Source organism: Castanea sativa, chromosome 6 (genome assembly GCF_040712315.1).
Source record: "Castanea sativa cultivar Marrone di Chiusa Pesio chromosome 6, ASM4071231v1".
NCBI classification, from domain to species: Eukaryota; Viridiplantae; Streptophyta; class Magnoliopsida; order Fagales; family Fagaceae; genus Castanea; species Castanea sativa.
The window spans coordinates 45,815,252-45,829,231 of NC_134018.1; the positions used below are offsets into that span (position 1 = coordinate 45,815,252).

General features: G+C 43.0%; 1 protein-coding gene across 1 annotated transcript; it reads left to right on the forward strand.

Annotated features, from left to right (window-relative positions):
* The first annotated feature begins 285 nt into the window (after positions 1-285).
* Positions 286-13,980, forward strand: LOC142638003 (uncharacterized). Its single transcript, XM_075811992.1, has 2 exons — positions 286-638; positions 13,436-13,980. Exons 1-2 carry the CDS (start codon positions 314-316, stop codon positions 13,912-13,914), a joined length of 804 nt encoding a protein of 267 aa, XP_075668107.1. The 5' UTR covers positions 286-313; the 3' UTR covers positions 13,915-13,980.

Here is a 13,980-nt window from a genome sequence, read left to right on the forward strand (position 1 = left end):
CTCCGTTAATTGGATCCGTTTACTTTGGAATTTATCCTTATCAGGATTTAAAAACAAATTATATGTATAAATCTTTGTGGCTTGGAAAAAACGAAAAACACAAATTTCTCTTTAGTTCGTTGGGTCAGGAATTGCAAAATAAAAAAGAGCCCAACTCAAATTAAAACTTTGCCCAACCCATATGCACAAATCCAAAATTAAAACGCCACCGACTCTCTATGTCGGTTCGTGTGTGAAATAAAACAGTTCGAAACCATACAGACTTCACAGAGTAAACAACAACAAACGCATACTCAAATCACAGAGCGAAACCATGGCGATAGACAAATTAAGTAACGATCCGAACCCGAACCAGAACCCGAAGCCGAAGCAGAAAAAGTTCCAGTGGTGCGAGCTAGTTGATGAGGACGAGAGGGGAGTGAGGAAGGTGGTCGAGTACGAGTTCGACGACGAAGGGAACGAGGTGAAGAAAACGACGACGACCCGGGTCCAAAAGTTGGCGAAGACCCAGTTGAGCAAACGAGCCATGGAGCGCAGGGCCTGGCCCAAGTTCGGCGACGCGGTCCATGACGACTTTGGTGCTCGTCTCACCGTGGTCTCCACTGAGGACATCTTTCTTGAACGCCCTAGGCCTCATGGTTCGTGTTCTCTCTCTCTCTCTCTGTGTTTAATTTCTATGTGTGGGTTTGGTTTTGATTTCTTTAATATTTTGAGTCTATTTTTCAAGGGTGTTTTGGGTTCTAGAACTGTGAAAGAATTGAACTAAAGTAGGCTTAATGGTTGAATTATAAGTATTTTATTCTAAGAAAGTACGAACACTTCACTTCATTTAAAGTGCTTTACTGATATGATCATATCATATACTTGTTCAAAAATTACTTTAAAAATTGTTCAAAAATTACTTATACCGTCATGTCATACTCATACCGTGTCTATGTCTGTTCTTCTTAAATTTTATAGAGCTTTTGCTTCCTTAAATTAAGCTAAATGTATAAGCTTTAGAATTTCTCATTTTTTTAAAATTCTATTGAAATAGTTGTGTAAGGACACAATTCAATTTCCCAAACCACGACTGGGAGGAAATGGGCTTGAAAGGCCGTTCTTAACAATGAATTTGTAGAGGATGGGTTTGTAATCTAGACTTCAAGGATGGCTTAGACAATTACAAAAAGAACGGGCTTTGGGCCCAATGGAACAAAAACAAAGAATCGTTTGCAAAGAGTAAGACTGAGAATTCCTCCTCGGACTGTTTTCGAGGATAGTTTATAATAGTATTTCTCAAGTTTGGATACAAATATTGATTATCATACACTTTTTCTTTCTCAAAAAAGCCTCCCCTTCTTCGTATGCCTTCCCTTCTATTTATATTCCTTTTCTTCTCTTCCTCATCTTCCACTTTTCTGGTTGCAATCCTGATCCTTGGATACTTGTCCCATCCATTCTTCCCTAAAGCCCGCTGGGATTAGGGACCAAGTTCCAAACCCTATGCTCAGGTCCCACCCTTCCATCTACACAGTCAGTGTATCAGTTACAGAGCTTTTAATGTATGGGCGGTGGTAGCAGCTTTATTTTAGACATTCCACCGCTCTTTCTATTGTCCTCCACGTATACTGTGTATCCCCATAGTTGTAGGACTTTTTATAACCTAACTCGGGGGCACTAAACTTCTCTTCCTATGTCCTCGGCTTAATATTCCGAGGACAAATCTACTCCTCGGGCGTTTTTGGGACATTTAAATACTCCACGATCATTTTGATGTTTTCGGATTTGGGTTTCTAGCCCAAAAGACTTTGTTGGGCCGTCCTTCATAAATTACTGGGCCCAATGCCCCTACAATAGCCCCTCGAGATTCTTTATTTTTCTTCACCTCGGGAGGAAAATAGGATCTCGATTTAAAAGACCTTTTTACCCTGCAGAATCCTGGAATACTGCTCACGGAAATAACTTCTGAATTACCCATCGCGTGTTCCCGATGCTTCGGTATGCGAAACGCCCCCGAATTAATTATTGGCGCTTCTATGTCCCCCACGTTTCATTGATATGACACATATCCAACAGTCGAGAGCGATTCCTGTGTTGAGGCGGGAATTCGCCCGCTTCAAAACACCTTTTGACATATAAATACTAATTTTCTTCAAAATTCTTCACACTACAGAAACCTCATAACGTACCTGCCACACTTTCCATCTCCCCGTACTCTCTCTCTGTCTATCAAGTACCCTGTCTGAGGTGACCGTGCTTTCTTCTTTTTTTAAAAGTAAGTTCTTCAATACTCTTTCCCCTCCTTATCAGCTTTTTGTTTCTTTTGTTTCTCTTCCTTCCCATCTTCTCTTTTTCACTGTATCTTTCATCCTCGGCGTAGTTAGTTTTCTTCACACCTCCTATTTTCAAAAAGAATGGGTAGATTTGCGTCCCTGGTGGATTCAAATGAAAAAATAGAGCAGTTTAAGATTAAGTACAAAATTCCCTCGGATGTATCCATTAGGTACTGTAACGAGGAAGAGTATTATACAAAAAGAAAAACGGGGGAAGTTGTAATCCCGATGATTGCGTTCATCGAAGGGGGAATGAAAATCCCCATGGGAACTATTACTAGGGACTATCTTAGGGCCTTTAGATTGGCTCCCACCCAGTGCACCCCAAATGTCTTTAGGATCCTAGGTTCCATAAATGCTTTAAATGAGAAGATGAACCTAGGGCTCACTCACCACGACGTGAACTGGGTTTATAACCTCCATTACCTAAGCAAAAAAAATGAATATTACCTAAAGTCTAGATACCCAGAAGTTAGGCTAATTCAATGTCTGCCTGAATCAAATAAGGGCCTAAAAAACGACTTCCTGATCGTATCAGGAAATTGGCACGACGGCCTCCCCTGCCCAACAAGGGAAGGGACTTCAGGTGAAGTTTCTTTTACATACTATTATCTTTCGGCTTTTTACTTACTCTTACCCATTTTTACTTGGATAACTCTGCAGATCCACACGCAGCGGATCGTCATCCTAACCTTGTTGATTTCGGGCGGTTGGATAGGATCCTACAAGCCGAGATCTTCGTGCATACCGACGGCCGACTCCGTGCGGCTCATCTGATCCTCGGCTACACTCCGATATCTAAAGCTTTTCAGGTGCCAAAGTGCGTGATTAAAGCCCACGATCCTCGTCTTCCTCGAATCAACGTTGCCATTGAGGGTTTCTTGCTACCGGAGGGGACTACCATTCCTCAAGGTACTTTGGCCACCCAACCAATCCAACCACCACAATTCGTTCCAGTTGGGATTCCCACAGTTCCTTTCTCCACAAAATTAACCTCTGGTGAAGCTGCGTCTTCCCACTCTACTGTAAAGGAAGAAGAAGAAGAAGAAATAGTTGAGGTACCAGATTCCAAGGACGAATTTGAGGTTTTTAATCAACCCTACTCTCCTGAAGATTCAACTTCCATCCTCGGCACCTCTACCCAAATCTCAAAGGTTACTACTGAAGAACTTGACAATATGGGCATTCAACGAAAGATTAAGCCCAGCCTAAAAGATGTCCTTGAGGGCGCTGACAAGGGCCCTAAAGTCCAAGAACCTTCAAAAGAGGTGCGCCCTCGGACTCAAGAAAAGGGTGCTAACAAAGGCCCTGAAATTAGGCTTCCTCCTCCACCCCCATCCTCCCAAACTCAACGCACCAACATAGCTGATCTCAAAAGAAAAAGGGATCAGTCAAAAGGGAAGGAAGTGGTGGAAGTAGGAAAGGGCTCTGTTTCCAAGGATCCCGAGGTGGAAAAGGGTGGAAAGCAAGCCCGTACCATGCAGACTAGGTCGGAAAGAAGAACCGACCAACAAGTGGCCGTGCGCGCCCCTGTATGGCTTCCTGATATGTCTATGGACGACGAGGTCATTACCGTGGATGCGTCCATTAGAAATTCCGATGAAGGGACAGCTGCATGCGTCGCAGATGCATTGGAGCAGGCGCTGTTACTCCCCAAGGATATGGTTGAGCTTAGAAAGAAAAGGGACCACACCGTCTTCATGACTTTGAAGAATGAGCTTGCAATGGTGAGTTTTCTTTCTCTAAAAACCTTGGCTTTTGTTTTTATTTCCTATATATATATATATACGTGTCTAAACTTTATGTGTTTTGTTCGTAGGCCGTTCAATCTGCCCATAGGGCAGAAGAGATTGCCATCAGTTCCTACAAGTCTCTGAGGACCGAGGAAGCCAGGCGTGAAACCGCCCAAAAGATCTCGGACCTTCACAAGAAGAAACTGCAGGAGGTCACAACAAAATTGGCTAAGGCCGAGAGTGATAAGGCGGGCTTAGAGGCTGATCTGAAAACAACGACTAAACAAGCTGAGGATCAGTGCCTAATGCTTCGTCAAGCCGAGGATAACCTCTCAGCAGCACGAAGGCTCGTTGAGGATCTTAAGAAAGATCTGAACGAGTCTGAGATGGCCAAAGAGAAGGCCATCAAGGGCAAAGAGGAAGCCCTTGAGGAGAAGAAAAAGGCTGATAAAGCAAAAGAAAAGGCCGAGATCTCAAGGGACCAAGCCGAACAAGACGGTTATGATATAGGTGTGAAGGAGGTCACCGAAAATTTCAAGGCTCAGGTTCCCGAGGTATGTAGGCATTACTGCCTCCAAGTGTGGAATGAGGCACTTTCCCAAGCTGGGGTTAATGCTTCTTCCATTCTTTGGAAAGCGGAGAGTGTCTACTATCCTCCGGCAATTCGAGCTTCTACCATTCCTGAAGCTGCCCAAGAAGCTGCCCAGGGATCATCCGAGGATAAGGGGGGTGATTTGGCTGGAGATTCAACTCTTCCTGAAGATGCTCCTAAGCAAGTTGATCCAGTACAAGAAAAGGCGTTTGAAGACGTACAGCCCTCAAGTGACCTTCAGGAATCTTCGAAGGATGAGTTGGGTGATCAAGCTAACCCAATAACCTTGATAGATGATCCCAAAGGCAAAGGAATTGCCGTTGAGTCCTCGGTTCAGCTTCCATCTCCTAAAGACCCCAAAGGCCCTCTGAAGATCAAGCTGAAACAATGAATCCTTGCTGCCTTTCTCTATTTTATTTTTATTTTATTTTATATTTAAGTGTAATTTCTAAGTGTGATTGAAAAAGTACTATTTGGAATCTAATATAAGTACGAATGTTTTGTTTTTGCTTTGTTTTGATCATATCATTCCATAAATACCATCTTTTTGTTCTTTACCAAAGTTAATAGCAACAATTTGAATTGAAATTGATAATCCAGGAAGGTTTAATTGTGCCGGGAACTGCATTAAATGACGCATTTAAGTATTTGATTCTTCATTTTGGATCTCTAGTTGAACTATGTAAAAATAAGGCATATAGTCTTTTGATTTAGATATGCAAATATCTGACGTCTTTGACAAAAAGAAAAGAAGTGTTTAATTTTTCCCAAGTAAATGATCCGAGGTCTAGGCCTAACTTAGGTTTCGTTTAACACTTGGTATAGAATATTAATTTAGTCGAGGTATGTGGTCCGAGGATCCAGGCATACCAAGCTTCAGCTTGATATTTAGATAAATAAATTTGAAATGTTAATTTTCCCAAATTAGATGATCCGAGAATCAGACGTAACTTAGGTTCTGTTTAACACTTAGTAAAGAATATCAATTTAGACGAGGTATGTGGTCCGAGGATCCAGGCATACCAAGCTTCAGCTTGATACTTAGATAAATAAATTGAAATGTTAATTTTTCCAAATTAGATGATCCGAGGATCAGACGTAACTTAGGTTCTGTTTAACACTTAGTAAAAAATATCAATTTAGACGAGGTATGTGGTCCGAGGATCCAGGCACACCAAGCTTCAGCTTGATACTTAGATAAATAAATTGAAATGTTAATTTTTCCAAAGTAGATGATCCGAGGATCAGACGTAACTTAGGTTCTGTTTAACACTTAGTAAAGAATATCAATTTAGACGAGGTATGTGGTCCGAGGATCTAGGCATACCAAGCTTCAGCTTGATATTTAGACTAATAAATTGAAATGTTAATTTTCCCAAAGTAGATGATCCGAGGATCAGACGTAACTTAGGTTCTGTTTAACACTTAGTAAAGAATATCAATTTAGGCGAGGTATGTGGTCCAAGGATCCAGGCATACCAAGCTTCAGCTTGATACTTAGACTAATAAATTGAAATGTTAATTTTCTCAAAGTAGATGATCCGAGGATCAGACGTAACTTAGGTTCTGTTTAACACTTAGTAAAGAATATCAATTTAGACGAGGTATGTGGTCCGAGGATCCAGGCATACCAAGCTTCAGCTTGATATTTAGACTAATAAATTGAAATGTTAATTTTCCCAAAGTAGATGATCCGAGGATCAGACGTAACTTAGGTTCTGTTTAACACTTAGTAAAGAATATCAATTTAGACGAGGTATGTGGTCCGAGGATCCAGGCATACCAAGCTTCAGCTTGATATTTAGACGAACGAAGATAATGAATGTAATGTAGTTTACAACAAAAAACGGCCGAAGTGCCTTTTATTTAGTAATAGTACCTTCGTAGATTATTTACATTCCAGGGACGTTGTACAACACGTTCGTCCAAATCTTCCAGATTGTAAGCCCCTATTCCTGCGACCGAAGTAATACGATAAGGTCCTTCCCAGTTGGGCCCCAATTTTCCCCACGCAGGATTCTTTGTCGTGCCCAGAACTTTCCTTAATACTAAGTCACCCGGTCCAAGAGGTCAAAGTTTCACATGAGAATCATACCCCTGCTTGAGCTTATGTTGATAATAAGCTAGTTGAACCATGGCGTTTTCTCGCCGTTCCTCAACTAAGTCTAAGTTTCTCATTAATAGATCATCATTGCTATCTGGAATAAAGGAGCTTTTCTTCAGGGTTGGGAACCCAGTTTCTAAGGGTATTACTGCCTCGGCCCCATAAGTCATGGCGAAGGGTGTTTCACCTGTGGATCTTCGTGGTGTAGTTCGATACGTCCACAAGACATGTGGCAGTTCTTCCACCCACCTCCCCTTGGCGTCACCCAACCTCTTTTTGAGTCCTCTCACTATTACTTTGTTGACAGCCTCGGCTTGCCCATTTCCTTGGGGATAAGCCGGAGTGGAATATCTATTCGTAATACCCAGATCACAGCAGTATTTCCGAAAGGCTTTCCTATCAAATTGTAAACCGTTATCTGAAATGAGAGTATGAGGGATGCCGAATCTGGTAACGATATTCTTCCATACAAACTTTTTTGCTTCCACGTCTCTAATATTTGATAATGGCTCAGCTTCAACCCATTTGGTGAAATAATCTGTTCCCACGAGAAGCCACCGTCTGTTTCCTGTTGCTTTGGGGAAGGGTCCGACAATGTCCAAGCCCCATTGAGCAAAAGGCCATGGGCTAGATAGAGGATTCAGGACTCCCCCTGGTTGATGTATATTTGGAGCGAACCTTTGACATTGGTCACATTTCTTTGCATAATCTTGCGCTTCTCTCTGCATATTTGGCCACCAATAGCCCTGAGTAAGGGCTCTGTGAGCTAAAGACCTTCCCCCTGTATAACTTCCACAAATCCCTTCGTGTAACTCTTCCAAAAGTAGCTCCGTTGCCTCGGGGTGTATACATAACAAATATGGTCCAGAAAAGGAACGTTTGTACAATTTCTGGTCCTCGGATAACCAGAAACGAGTGGCTTTCCTGCGAACTTTATCTGCTTCAGCTTTTTCTCCAGGCAGGATGTCATTTCTGAGAAATGTTACTATTTGATCCATCCAACTAGGCCCAGTCCTAATTTGGAGAATTTGAGTGGAGTTACCATCCATCCCAGTGGGTTTCAACAGATCTTCAACAAGGATAACTCGTGGTAGACTTTGTGCCGAGGATGTTGCAAGCGTGGCTAATGAGTCGGCATGGGTATTGCCACATCTGGATACATGCAATAGTAAAAAAGACTCAAATTTAGATTGCATATACCTGACCTGGGTTAGGTATTCTCGCATTCTGGAATCCCTTGCTTCTAGTTTCCCTTCTACTTGGCCTACCACCAATAGTGAATCCGAGAACATTTGCACCGTCTTTCCTCCCAGTTTATGAACCATGTTCATCCCTACGAGGACGGCTTCATACTCTGCTTCGTTGTTGGTGGCCGAGAATCCTAATCTCAAAGATTTCTCAAAAGTAATTCCCTCTGGGGATATCAAAACTAGTCCTATACCCGATCCCCTCTGATTCGCTGCTCCATCAACATGGACTTTCCATAATGGAGGCCCTTCACACGAAATCATGCCTACTGATTTTTTACCCATGCCTTCTTGATAGTCTTCTAACGAAGGTTCAGCAAATTCCGCCACAAGGTCCGTGATGACCTGTCCCTTTATAGAGGTGCGAGGCATATACTTGATATCGAAAGCTCCTAGGACAGTTCCCCATTTGGCAATTCGTCCCATGTAATCTGCACTTCGCAGAATTGATTTAAGAGGGAGTTGTGTAAGAACAACAACTGTATGAGACTGGAAGTAATGGGGAAGTCTTCGTGTAGCATGTACCACTGCCAAAATAGCTTTCTCCAGTGGCAAATAACTCAGCTCGGCCTCGTGCAGAGATTTGCTTACATAATAAACCGGTCTTTGGATGTTATTGTCATCTCGGATAAGAACCAAACTAACTGCATGGTTAGCCACTGCAATATATGCGAACAGAATTTCATCAACTTCCGGTCGAGACATAACTGACGGTCGCGAGAGATATTCCTTTAGCTGTTGAAAAGCCACCACGCACTCCTCGGTCCATTCAAAACCCTTCCATTTATTCAATAATTGAAAGAAAGGTCTGCATCTGTCCGCGGACCGAGATATAAATCGGTTGAGAGCAGCAGTCATACCTGTTAGTCTTTGCACTTCTTTAGGATTCCGAGGTGGGTGTAAGCTGTTTATTGCCTTAACCTGAGCAGGATTTACTTCAATCCCCCGGTGAGTCACCATATATCCTAGAAACTTGCCCGATCCCACACCAAAAGAGCATTTAGAGGCGTTGAGCCGCAATTTATACTCTCTTAGCGTCTGAAAAGTGTTGCTCAGATCTTCCAGATGTACAGAAACTTCTTTACTCTTTACCACCATATCATCCACATATACCTCAATAGTTTTCCTAGCTGGGCCTCAAACATTCTCGTCATCATCCTTTGGTAGGTAGACCCTGCGTTTTTCAAACCAAAGGGCATTACCTTATAATGATAATTTCCTGTTGGAGTGACGAATGCAGTCTTCTCCTGGTCCTCAACGGCTAAGGGTATCTGGTGGTAACCTTGGAAAGCATCAAGGAAACTCATCCGAGGATTTCCAACAGTAGCGTTAACCAATTGATCAATCCGAGGCATTGGGAATGAGTCCTTCGGGCAAGCTTTGTTTAAATCTGTGAAGTCTACACAAACTCTCCACTTCCCATTTTTCTTCTTCACCACCACCGTATGGGCTAACCATTCAGGATAAAACACTTCTTTGATAGCACCTGCCTCTTTGAGTTTGAGCACTTCCTCATTTACGGCTTTGGAATGTTCTTTGGAGGACCTCTTCGGTGGTTGCCTCCTCGGTACTACAATTGGATTGACCTTTAAATGATGACATATGAAGTTCGGATCAACCCCAGGGGCCTCATTCGCGTTCCAAGCAAATACATCCATATTCTTCTTTAAAAATAAAATCAGCTCTATCTTCTCTTCCTGCAGCAATTGAACTCCAACCTGGAAGAACTTCTCAGGATCATTGTCTATGAGAATTTTCTCCAATTCTTCACATACCGCTTCATCTACCTCGGCTGCGGCAAGAGACTTTGATTGCTACGCTTCTCCGTTAGCTGAGGCCGAGGAGTCTAGTTCTGGTCGACACAGAATTGCTGCCGTGACACACTGTCGAGCCACAGACTGACTCCCAAGTAACTCCACCACCTGGTCTCCAGAATGAAATTTGACTTTGACATGCAAGGTTGAGGAAACAGCCCCTAACGCATGCAGCCAAGGTCTCGTCACAATAGCCGTATAGGGAGAATAAGCATCGACACGATGAAATCTACGTCTACCACCTCTGGACCTGATTGCACAGGCAGTCTAATTTGTCCCTTCGGAACGACAGCTCTCCCTTCGAAGCTTATCAAAGGTGAGTCATATGGCATAAGATCTTCAACTCTTAACTTCAAGCCTTTAAATAGGTCAGGGTACATGATATCTGCGCCACTGCCTTGATCAACCATTACCCTCTTTACATCATAGTTCCCTATTCTGAGGGTTACCACTAAGGCATCATCATGAGGCTGGATTGTCCCCATCTTGTCCTCTTCAGAGAAACTTAAGACTGGCAGGATACTTGTCTTAATCCTCTTCGGCTGATCCCGTGACTCTTTGGCCAATGTTCGAGCCACCGACATTACTCTGAAAGGAGCTGAGCCAGTCCTACTAGGTGCTGCAAAAATGACATTGATAGTACCTAGAGGAGGTCTCGATGAAGGACCATCGTGGTTTGCCCCTCCTGATTGGTTTCCTCGCCCGTTGGGTTGGTACAAAAACTGCTTCAGCTTTCCCTCCTTAACCAATTGTTCCAAATGATTCCACAAAGTGCGACAATCCTCGGTGGTATGACCTCTCTCCTGGTGATAATGGCAATGGAGATTTTGGTTGCGTCTCAAAGGGTCCCCTGCCATTTTATTTGGCCATTTGAAAAAAGGCTCATGCCTTATTTTCTCCAACAGCTGCTGCATCGGCTCCCTGAAGACGGTGTTGACCACTTGTGGGGGTATGTGACCGGCACTGCTGGAAAAATCCCGCTTGTGCCTATTGTTGTTGTATCTGTCCGACCTGAAATCCCTCATTTCTTGTGGGATAACCTTCTCCTTGCCTTTTCCCTGCTGCTGATCTTCCTCAACCCTTTTGTACTCGTCGATGCGATCCATCAGTCGACGTACGCTTCTGACAGGTTTCTTCATTAAGGATTTCCTCAAGTCATGCGCCGTTGGTAGGCCGACCTTGAAGGTCCTTATTGCTACATCGTCAAAGTCTCCGTCAATTTCGTTGAACATTTCCCAATACCTGTCCGAATACGTTTTCAGGGTTTCCCCTTCCCTCATGGCCATGGATAGTAAAGAATCCAATGGACGAGGAACTCTACTGCACATGATAAAGCGAGAACCAAATGCTCTAGTAAGCTCTTTGAAAGAATCAATGGAGCCTGCCCTTAAGCCGTCAAACCATCTCATGGCTACGGGCCCTAGGCTAGAAGGAAAAATCTTGCATAACAAAGTTTCATTCCTGGAATGTACTGCCATTCTCTGGTTGAAATGGCTTACGTGCTCCACTGGATCTGTCCGACCATTGTAAAGAGTGAAGGCCGGTTGTGTGAAGCGCTGAGGCAACCTCCCTTCTTCCAATCTGCGCGTGAAGGGTGACCTGGAGATTTGGTGTAACGCTCTTCCCATTGCGTCATTTCCCAAGCCCCTAGGGGGGTAGTCTCTGCCACGCCTCCCATGCAGATTGTCTTCTTCGGAAGAGACATATTCACCTAGGGGAGTTCTGGATCTCTGCCCGTAATTGTCATCCTCGGATCCTTCCGAAGAGGGGTCAGAGACCGGAGGAGTTCTCCTTCGCCTCTCGTGGCGCAATCTCCTCTTTAGGCCGTCAATCTCCTTCTGCATGGCCCTGGCATTTCTTTCATAAGGAACTCTGCTTCCTCCTTGCGAATGACTAGCACTTCTGATGGTGTGTGTAGTATGTACACTTCCTTCTCGGTTCTCTCCGTGATCAGGATGCAAGGATTGATCCTCACGCTGAGAGCCCACGGACTCCGCGCTGCGTTGTGGTCCTGATCCTACCATGATGTCCTAAACTTCCTTAAAGACTAAATTCTCACAGACGGCGCCAATTGTAAGGACACAATTCAATTTCCCAAACCACGACTGGGAGGAAATGGGCTTGAAATGCCTTTCTTAACAATGAATTTGTAGAGAATGAGTTTGTAATCTAGACTTCAAGGATGGCTTAGACAATTACAAAAAGAACGGGCTTTGGGCCCAATGGAACAAAAACAAAGAATCGTTTGCAAAGAGTAAGACTGAGAATTCCTCCTCGGACTGTTTCCGAGGATAGTTTATAATAGTATTTCTCAAGTTTGGATACAAATATTGATTATCATACACTTTTTCTTTCTAAAAAAAGCCTCCCCTTCTTCGTATGCCTTCCCTTCTATTTATATTCCTTTTCTTTTCTTCCTCATCTTCCACTTTTCTGGTTGCAATCCTGATCCTTGGATACTTGTCCCATCCATTCTTCCCTAAAGCCCGCTGGGATTAGGGACCAAGTTCCAAACCCTATGCTCAGGTCCCACCCTTCCATCTACACAGTCAGCGTATCAGTTACAGAGCTTTTAATGTATGGGCGGTGGTAGCAACTTTATTTTAGACATTCCACCGCTCTTTCTATTGTCCTCCACGTATACTGTGTATCCCCATAGTTGTAGGACTTTTTATAACCTAACTCGGGGGCACTAAACTTCTCTTCCTATGTCCTCGGCTTAATATTCCGAGGACAAATCTACTCCTCGGGCGTTTTTGGGACATTTAAATACTCCACGATCATTTTGATGTTTTCGGATTTGGGTTTCTAGCCCAAAAGACTTCGTTGGGCCGTCCTTCATAAATTACTGGGCCCAATGCCCCTACAAGTTGTACTTACAAAAAGTGAGCTTTAAAAAGCTATAATTTGAAAACTGCTTGTAATGTGGTTAAGAAAATTTAGTATTGGTGGTTATGCAAACCTAGGAAACCAGACTACATACTCGCATTCTGTGGTTATTGGGTCTTTTACATGGATTGTACATTGTTGAGGCCTCACCGATTTCGGTTCCTGACTCATGGATTTCAGGATTTGATAATTTTTTTCTTTCAATGTGCTCTCTCGTTTTGTGTATGCCTCAGTTTGGTTCATCCAAGTGAACTGAAACTATTACCTGCTTTGCATCTTTCCTTTTGTGTTTATAATAGAATGTTACATTGTAGAATATGGAAGCTAATTTTCTGTTCTCGTGAATCTGGTTAGTTTTTTTTTTTGAAATGATGAATCTGGTTAGTTGGTAGTTGTCTATGTGAATTCTTAATTCCCGTCATAATAGGTTTCACACTGTTGCATTTACATGTGAATAAAAAAATCACAAAAAAAAAAGAAAAGAAAAAGATCTGGTATCATTGTAAGGCATAGGTATTTCACAGCCCAATGATGGGGTACAGAAATTTTGATGAATAACTGCCATGACATTGTGGTATATTGGAAACAATTCATAGGCCTCTACTTACAGAAATCTCAAGCCTCCTTTGTGGCATACAAAATGTAAATTACTTGGAAAATGGGAATCTTATGTGCTTTCGGTTGATAATTTTCTTTTAGGGAAACTCTTACCTTTAAGTTTCAATGTGGACTTGCCAACAGGTAGCAAACCAGAAGAAACCAAGGTAGCAGGAAACTTAGGTAACGCAGGTGCCGTTCTCATGGTATGCAGGATTTGTAATACGAGAGGTGTTCACTGGACAGCAAAGTGCCCTGACCGGCATCTTGCCCATCACACTGATGATCCTAGAGCCAACGAGGGAGCTTATGTGCCTCCGAGCATGAGACGAGGGGCAGAAAGACCCGGTGGATCAGATATGAGGCGCCGGAGTGATGAAAATTCAGTTCAGGTCACCAATTTATCAGAGGATACTAGAGAGCCTGACTTGCTTGAACTATTCCAAACATTTGGCCATGTTATTCGTGCGTATGTTGCTATTGATCAAAAGACTGGCATGAGCAGAGGCTTTGGTTTTGTAAATTTTGCAAACAGAGAAGATGCAGAGAGAGCTATCAACAAGCTCAATGGGTATGGTTATGATAACCTCATCCTTCGAGTTGAATGGGCTACACCCAGATGAAATTAGAATATTGTTTTTTTGAGGAAGTTAGCCTTCACAGGAATTTTGTATAGAGTTTCTGTCAAA